Source organism: Prionailurus viverrinus, chromosome D4 (genome assembly GCF_022837055.1).
Source record: "Prionailurus viverrinus isolate Anna chromosome D4, UM_Priviv_1.0, whole genome shotgun sequence".
In the NCBI taxonomy this organism is placed as follows: Eukaryota; Metazoa; Chordata; class Mammalia; order Carnivora; family Felidae; genus Prionailurus; species Prionailurus viverrinus.
In genome coordinates this window covers 31,299,442-31,307,551 of record NC_062573.1, presented here as the reverse complement: position 1 = coordinate 31,307,551, position 8,110 = coordinate 31,299,442, and the positions used below count along the sequence as shown (strand labels likewise).

The following is an 8,110-nucleotide window of genomic DNA, read 5'->3' as shown; positions in this document are numbered from 1 at the left end:
GACATTTTTCCAAAGGACACATCCAGATGGCTAACATTACTCATCATCAGGGAAATACACATCAAAACCACAATGAGATACCACCTCACACCTGTCAGAATGACTAAAATTAACAATTCAGGAAACAACAGATGTTGGCAAAGACATGGAGAAAGGGGAGCCCTTTTGCATGTTGATCTGAATGCCAGCTGATGCAGTCACTCATCACTAATAACCAACAGGGAACTTGTGCTTTTGATAAACACAAAGTACCTCTTCAAGTTTGGAGCACTATGGTACTGCTCTAAAAACCACCCCTGAAGACTGTGGGCATATATAGAAGTCATCAATGAATTCTGCCTGTGGGATTCCTAGCCACTCCTTGTCACTACAATCCTCATGTCCACATTACTCCTCTGGGTCCAAGGACACCATGAGAACCCATGATAGAATTCAAGCCTCATCTTTATTTTTTATTTTATTTTATTTTTGAGAGACAGGGAGAAACAGAGTGTGAGTGGGGGAGGGGCAGAGAGAGAGGGAGACACAGAATCCAAAATAGGCTCCGGGCTCTACTGTTCTCTCAGCACAGAGGCTGACATGGGGCTCAAACCCAGAACTGTGAGATCATGACCTGACCAATGTCAGATGCTTAACCAACTGAGCCATCCGGGCACCCCCAAGCCTGATCTTTATTTACCTTACCTTCATTCTCTGCCCAAGTCCCCACCCCCGCTTTTTTTTTTTTTTTTTTAGAGAGAGAGAGAGAATCTTAAGCAGGTTCCACACTCAGTGCGGATCCTATGACCCTGGGATCATGACCTGAGCCAAAAACAATTCAGTTGCTTAACCGACTGAGCCACCCAGGTGCCTCAACCGCTTGTCTCTTTATCCACAGTCCAGGGTGGGCTGGGAGGAGTTATTTGGAATGTTGACCCAGCTTAAGTGTGAGTTAAAGCTTCTTCCCTAGATGAAAAGGGCATTTTAGCCTCCCCCCCACCACCTCCCTTAACACACTACAGTGGAGAGAAGGAGGAGACAGACAATTCTTTGCTTATAGATACAGAGTGTATTTCAGTGGCGTTCTGCCCCACCTGCACATTAATGAAAATGACAGCAGTCTTCTTCAAGGGGTGCAGATGTTGGGGAGCCTACAAAGTCTTGATTGTTTTGGGTCTTCTTGAGCAGACCAACGTTTCCCTCTGAGGTGAGAGTTGAGACCTAGGGCAAGTTCCCTGGTTGGGTAGCAAAAGCCACTATAGGACAGTGCCGAGGGCAGTGGCGGGGGTGGCTCAGGACTGAGGCAGAGTGGAGTTGCTGGGAGTGGGAGCGGTGCTGGAGTTTATTGTCTGGGGAATGGAGACCATCCAAGAAGGCCAGGCACACCTGCTTCTCAGTGGGGGAAGATTGGGCCTTGGAGTCCCCTCCTGTTTTCTCTGTCTTGGTTCGCCCTGTGGGACTTTTGGCTGGAGCCAGGCTCTTTTCTACATTTTCTCTTCTGGTATTGGCTGCCTTCGCAGCTGTAGAGAACATGGATTCCTCATGCCCTTTGCCTTTTGTCTTGGTGTTAAAACAGTGCAGAAAGGATTTCATCTTACTTCTCAAGCCAGATTCTGTAAGGCTGGGCCTCTTATTAGTATGGACTGGCATCACCTGCCGCTGCAAAACTTGACCTTTCAAAGTTTGGCCCTGCAAAGGCTTGCCCTGAATGAGTTGGCCCAGGATAGACTGGCCCTTTGATGCCTGGGGCACCATAGGCTGGGCATTCTTAGAAATCATTGCTGGTTTGAGAAGGACATTGAGCTTGGTTTGACTGTCCTGCAGGTCATTCTTCTTAGATTCCTTCCTCCTGGGGATTCTTGGAGGTGGCTCTGGAAGCTTAATCTGAGGGTGCTGGGTACTATGTTCACAGAAAGCATCAAGATGAAAGCTATGGCTTCGTCGCCAGGGACTGCATGGTGTCCTGTTCGTCCCTTCTGTCCTCTGGGCTGCATCAGGGTGGCTTATTTCTCTTGTAGAGCAGTGCGCAAGCCCGGCATCCCCTTCTCCATGGTCCCCTGCCAATTTGGGTTTCCCTGGGTCCTTTCTCTTTTCTGCCAGCATGGGAACTTGGGCTGAGTCTTTGCTCTTGCTGGGGCTTTGGGGCTCAGGGCTCCAGGGTTCCTCTAGGCTGGGGCTGTTCACACTGGCCTCAAGCTGAACACAAAGTACCTGGGCCTCTGTCATGTCGCCACTGGGTTGTGAGATCTTAGAGGCCCAGTGGGCAGAACCATGGGGTACTGCTGTGGAACTAGGTTGCTTCTGGTTCTGCTGCACTGCCTTTAACTCAATGGCCAGCTGTTCTTTAAGGTGGAGCCATTCTGGATCTGGGGCACGAGGAACATCTGGTGGGGTGGGGAGATCCTGGAGCAATGTTTTCCCTTGGTTGTTCAGACTCCCTGGAGACTCCTGTGTGGTTGTGTTCTCTGGGATTGCTATAGTTTGTTCTCTGGACTTCCTTGCCTTTATGGGAATTCCCAGTTGTATCTCTAGGATCTTCTTTCTTAGATGGAAATTTAATTTGGCCAAGATGGGTTTCTTGAGTGTGTAGGGCCCAGAAGTCTCTGTCTGGCTTTCTAGATGCACTGTCTCAATCATTCCTTCTACCTGATTTTCAGCCTGGAACTCATCTGCAGTGTTTGCACAGGTGTTGTTGGCATCTTCTTCTACCTGCCCTTCAGCCTGGAACTCATCTGCAATGTTTGCACAAGTGTTGTTGGCATCTTGAAAGCATGGCCCAAGACTCAGACATTTCTCTTCAGATGAGATCATCTGAGTCAGAGGTTCAGTTGGGAATTTTCCAGATCCAGGCACCATTCCTGTGATCACATCTTGGGTAGTGATTGCTGGTCCCATGGCCCTAGAAAGAGCCACATAATAAAGAGCAGGCAGCCCTGACAAGAAGGCCAGATACTTGTGCCGCAAAGTGGTCTCCAGTTTCTCAATGGCTCCCTCAGACAGGGCTCGGGGCAGCTTAGGGTGTTCAGTGACAGCATCTCGTGAGGCTTGTTGCTGTTGGTCAAGGGCCATTGGCATCCAGGGTATAGCTTTCTCTTGTGGGGCAGGGTCAGTTGCTGCCTGCAGCTCCAAGGGCTTGCTTTCTGGGATGCAGGTTAAGGGAGCCACTTGCAGGTCACCAGGAATTATGTACTGCCAAGAGCTGTATACACAAGCAGGGACCTTGCCCTGGTGGATCTGCCCACATTTGGAGTTGATGTGGCTCTGTAATATTGCCTTGGCCTGGTCAAAAAAGTGTGGCATGGGGACTGACACTGGGTCTGTGAAGGGTGAGAATGGGTCACCGGCCCCAGTGGTTTCTAGGGCTGTAGGTTGGGGAGCACTCATGTTGGCTAGGGCTGTGCTACTCCAGGACAGAGTTGACTGATCAGTGGGGGACAGGAGCAACTGGATGGACTCCTGGATCTTTTGGGGCAGGCCCCAACGATGGTGAATCAGCTGCCTCTGGAGATGGAATTCCAGCAGCCTCCGGGCATGTTCCGGAAAGAAGAGTAGTTTCCTAGTGAGGACTGTGATGGGCTTCACTGGCCAAAAACTTTTCACTGTCTCTGGAGACTGGGCTTTGCCACAGGGCCTATACTGTATGGGGCTCTGGCTATGCTGAGGTCTCTGGAAAACCGCTGGCAAGCCCCACTGAAGCTGGAGCTGCTTCTGCAGCAGGTGCCACTCCAAGGCATCACACTCAGCCAGCGTCAATAATGGAACACTGATCTGAGCTTGTTGGTAATCAGATGGAGTGACCCAATTTGGGGAAGATGGGGAAGAGGGTGGGACTGATTGGGGTACAATTTTAGGCAGCAGGGGGAGGACAGAGAGTTCCTTGAAGAGAAGAGCATCCTTCAGGGGGTGCTGGGATATGCTCCCATTTGTGGAGCAGTTTTGAGAACCTATTAATGTGTTGACCAGGGACTCACTGTGCAGAGAAGGGTGGCCACAGAATAGCTGGCTGTATTTCTGCTGCAGATGGGCCACTGAGTCATGAGCCTGGTGCCCAGGATGTGGATAGAGATGATGTGATTCTTTAAGGGCTGGAGACAGCAAAGCCAGAGCCATATGGTTGGGGATTTGCTGGTGGTGGTGTCTTTGTTCTGGGTCCATAGTGGACCATTCAGAAACCCAGAAGGCCTGGGTAGGCTGGCTGCCCATAAATGGACCCCAGTTCTGGTAGGAATAGGTCCCCAGTTTTTCAACAGAGAACTTAGAAGTATCATTTGGGATGAAAGAAGCTGGTTGGTCATTTACACGTTGGCAAAAGAATGGCGGGTTTGGCATAAGCTGCCTTAGGGACTCCTCCACACGTCTGGGAAGCCCCCATCTCTGGAAATGCATCCATTTTTTCACATGTACCTCAAGAAGCCTCAGGACTTCAGGACTGAGGAATGGCAGGTTAGCAGGGAGGACAGTAACCATATGTAAGGCCATAGGGTGTGTCTGGGTAGTGAATTCGTGGTTTAGGGTGTGCAGAGTGACCTGGGAATTCAAGGGCTGCTGCCCTTGGTTCCCATAGACATGGTTGGGGGTGCTCTGCATCATCTCCTGCTGGTTCACTGTTAACCTAGCCTCCTCAAGTCTTGAGCCAGACATAGTCTCTTGGCCCCTGGGCACCCCAGTTATTTGAAATCCTTGCCCCAGCTGGTGGTGTTCAGCCCAGTAATTGTGTACCCTGGCTGTACCAGTCGACTGGGCAGCTGACTGTGTTAAGCATTTCTGATCTATTGATTGCAACACTGGGGATGTTACAGATGGATATACAAATGCTTTGGAGTGTAGGGAACATTGGTCCAGATTCTGTTCTAAAGACACATTAGACATGGACAAAATCTCTAGGCAAGAGGACCCCTGCAATGGCTCTGATGAAGGGGGACAGATCAGGGTGTTCTCACCCACCAGCAACTGCTGAATCTCCAGAGCCATAGAATTGCAGATTTGGCAGCAGGTATCTGCACACAGGAGCCGTCGCACACTTCCCTCCTGAGGAAGCCAGCCCTGGCTGGGAAGGGAAGATGGCAACCATTACTGATGGGTTGACACCTGCCTCTTTGAATGTGTGTGGCTTGGAGATTGCCCTCCCCTAGTCCTGGAAACATTGGGGCTTGTACCCCCAGGGTATTTACCCATCTCCTCTTCCTCCAAGGAAAATGCCATTGGCAAGTTATGTTGGGCTGGGCTGAGGGCCTGGACCTTGTTGGGCAAGGTCTCAGACAGCCCATGGGAGCACAGGGCCATGACAGACTGGGAGGTGGGGTGAGTTCTCTGTTTACCTGTGTTGAGAAGCTGAACTAGGAGAAGGGAACCAGGGTGTAGGGTGGGAGCAGGGGAACCAATGTTTAGCTGATGTGGCAGCATGAAGAACATGACCAGGAGAATCTGGAGTCAGTCTCCTTTGGGGTTAAGAAGGCCATAGCCTATATGCAGTATTTCTAAACTGTGAAAAATGAGGTCTTTGTGGGAACTCTGAATTCAGAGACCATGGGGTGTCCCAGCTCCTGTTCATAGCATCCCTTCAGAGCCAGTCCCATTCTCTAGAGACTTTAAGAAGAGGATAAGATGACAGGCTCTTTCCTGAGGGCTGTCCCAGGAACTGGCCTCCCCTAAGACAAAACCATGGAGGTAATGTCAACAGTTTCCACAGGTCTGCCCTTGAATGATTGTAACTGTAAAGGGAATATGACAATGGAATTTAGTTATGAACATATTTGTCTATTCTCTTGACTGGATAACTTGTCTTGTGGCTGAGTGCAAACTCATGTAGAGTCTTTAATGAATTACATACTAGTGAAATCTGAATTCCAGGACCACTGTGAACTGAGCCCATAGCAGAACTGGGAGACTCCTCTCTCCTGAGACACCTGGTCCCCCTCTGCCCTGGCAACCCTCTCAACTATGCTCAGTGTCCACTTGTGTCTTACTCCCACCCAGCCATTATCCCTCTCCTCATCCCTTCCCCAGGCCAAGCACAGAAATGATGATAGGCCAGGCTGGAGTTTGGAGACTGCAAAGAGCAAGTGGTCACCTTTTCATGACAGAGAGCAGCTCCCATGGCTTCTCAGCTTCTTCCCGGGAAAGTCTCCTAGCTGAGAAACCAGGAGAGAGTGTTACAAGGAATGAGAGGATACAGGGGCGTCCTATGGGAAGTTGAAGGGATGTCCTATAGGAAGTTGAAGGCCTTTGAGTAAGAGGAGATTCGAAAACCCAACAGTAAATGCTCTCAGGCATGTCTGTGTACAACTTAACCAGTTGTATCATGCTGTCCTGGACCTAATCTCATTTGATCATCAAAACCACACTGTGAGTGAGGCAAGATCATCAGATGCCCATTTCATGGATCACAGAGTGATCGATGAAGTGACTTCCGTAGGACTGTAAAACTAGTAAATGACACAGGAAAGGGCTTCTGTTCTAATTCCTCATTCATCATTCCCAGGAGCTGGGGTAAGGTGAATTTTGGAACATTCCGAGCCTCTGATATCCCAAGAAAATCTGGAAGAATTCGTCAGCTGGGGCAAATGGACCCTTCAGTGGTTAGAGAACCTGGCTCCTGACACCAAGAGTCATAGAGAGACGCACATCAAGGGAATTTTGCCCATGGTGAGGGGAGTCAGAACAGAGTTGGAACCTTACCTCTAAATGCTGCATCTCTTATCCTGACTCTTCGGTGACGCTTAAAGACAAAATGTTAAGAGTATGAAGATGGGACACTTTTTTTGGGTCATCTTTAAAATAAGACAAAGCTGGGGCACCTGGGTGACTCAGTCAGTTAAGCATCCAACTATAGCTCAGGTCATGATCTCACAATATGTGGGTTCGAGCCCTGCATTGGGCTCTGTGCTGACATCTCAGCCTAGAGCCTACTTCAGATTTCTGTGTTTCCCTCTCTCTCTACCCCTTCCCCACTCATGCTGTGTGTCTCTCTTTCAAAAATAAAATAAACATTAAAAATTTTTTTAAAAACAAAATAAGACAAAGCTAATATACATTTCCCAATCCCTTTCTATGTATGTCTATATTTTATTGACTTTTCTAACTTCCCTTTCCATACTCATTTCACCTCAACATTTCTCTTCTCTGCTTGCTTCTTATTTATTTTGAGGATTTTCCATACTCGATACCTCTCATTTATTTCCCAAGTTATGCATGAGGTTTATGATGAAGCAAGAGAAAGAGTGGGACAGATTAAAGAGTGTGTAGGTATAATAGCCAACATATTTGTGTTAAAAAATGCCTATACAGACTACCAACCAGAAAAATCCCACTTTTTGGGAGGTAGTCTGAGATCCAGGGATTTAGAATCCATTTCATCTAGGTCTCAACCCAAGCCACATTGAGAGGTGTTTAATTTCAACTAGACTACACTGGAGGATGGTCTGGTAATGAATTATTTTTAGTCTCTGAGAAGTACCACATGAGAGTTACTGAATGCATGGTATGAAAATTGGGGGTGGTGGTGGTAAAAGGAGAGACTCTGAGATCTTAAAAGCTTATCTGAGGCTTATTAGTTTAATCATGGTCATAACGTTTCCCTACCGGGCAGCAGCTCCTTTGAGGTTCCAGCCTTAATCCATGGTAACTCCTTTTTACTTGCCAGATAATTAGGAGAATGATGAAGATGAAGACATAGACATATAAGGTATACTCGAAATCCCACAGAACAAAAGTACTTCTCAACATGGTCTAAACCTCATTAGCATGAGGAGACCAACCATCCCTATATCTAGGCATTCAGAGTCCTGGTGCCTTATGACTCCTAATGCTATGCCTTGTCATCTCCACCTCATAGATGATGGAACTAGGCCACCAGACTGCATCACAAAGACCTTCTGTTTCACAAGGCACATGCAGTGTCAAAGACTTAGGGAAGCGTATATGGTGATTTAGTCTGTAGATGAGGGAGTCCGGTTGTCTGTAATGGTTACAGAGCCTGGGACTAAAAGTGTCTTCTCATAGACAGTGTCTATGCCTCCACTTTGTCCTCAGTCTGCACACCCTACACCAGCCTGATGTCTTGACTCTGTCGTTTACAACTATCTGGTCACCTGTCCCACAACTGAATTTCTGAGTGTTTAGGGATATAGTG

The 8,110-nt window shown here is 48.3% G+C and overlaps 1 protein-coding gene across 1 annotated transcript; it reads right to left on the bottom strand.

Moving 5' to 3' along the window:
- Positions 1–1,037: 1,037 nt before the first annotated feature.
- Positions 1,038–7,790, bottom strand: SPATA31F1 (SPATA31 subfamily F member 1). The gene is made up of 4 exons (XM_047829421.1): positions 7,561–7,790; positions 6,658–6,697; positions 6,050–6,110; positions 1,038–5,026 (listed from the first exon to the last, which is right to left on the bottom strand). Exons 1-4 carry the CDS (start codon positions 7,702–7,704, stop codon positions 1,201–1,203), a joined length of 4,071 nt encoding a protein of 1,356 aa, XP_047685377.1. The 5' UTR covers positions 7,705–7,790; the 3' UTR covers positions 1,038–1,200.
- Positions 7,791–8,110: the final 320 nt, after the last annotated feature.

Bases quoted from the DNA above. Each gene is read 5' to 3' on its own strand.
- SPATA31F1 (XM_047829421.1), bottom strand. From the start codon at position 7,704: ATGTTGAGAAGTACTTTTGTTCTGTGGGATTTCGAGTATACCTTATAT. The intron at 6,698-7,560 runs GTAGGGAAACGT...TTTGTCTTTAAG, and splicing joins CTCAAAGGAGCTGCTGCCCG to CGTCACCGAAGAGTCAGGAT. The intron at 5,027-6,049 runs GTGACCACTTGC...TTCCCTTCCCAG, and splicing joins CTGCTCTCTGTCATGAAAAG to CCAGGGCTGGCTTCCTCAGG.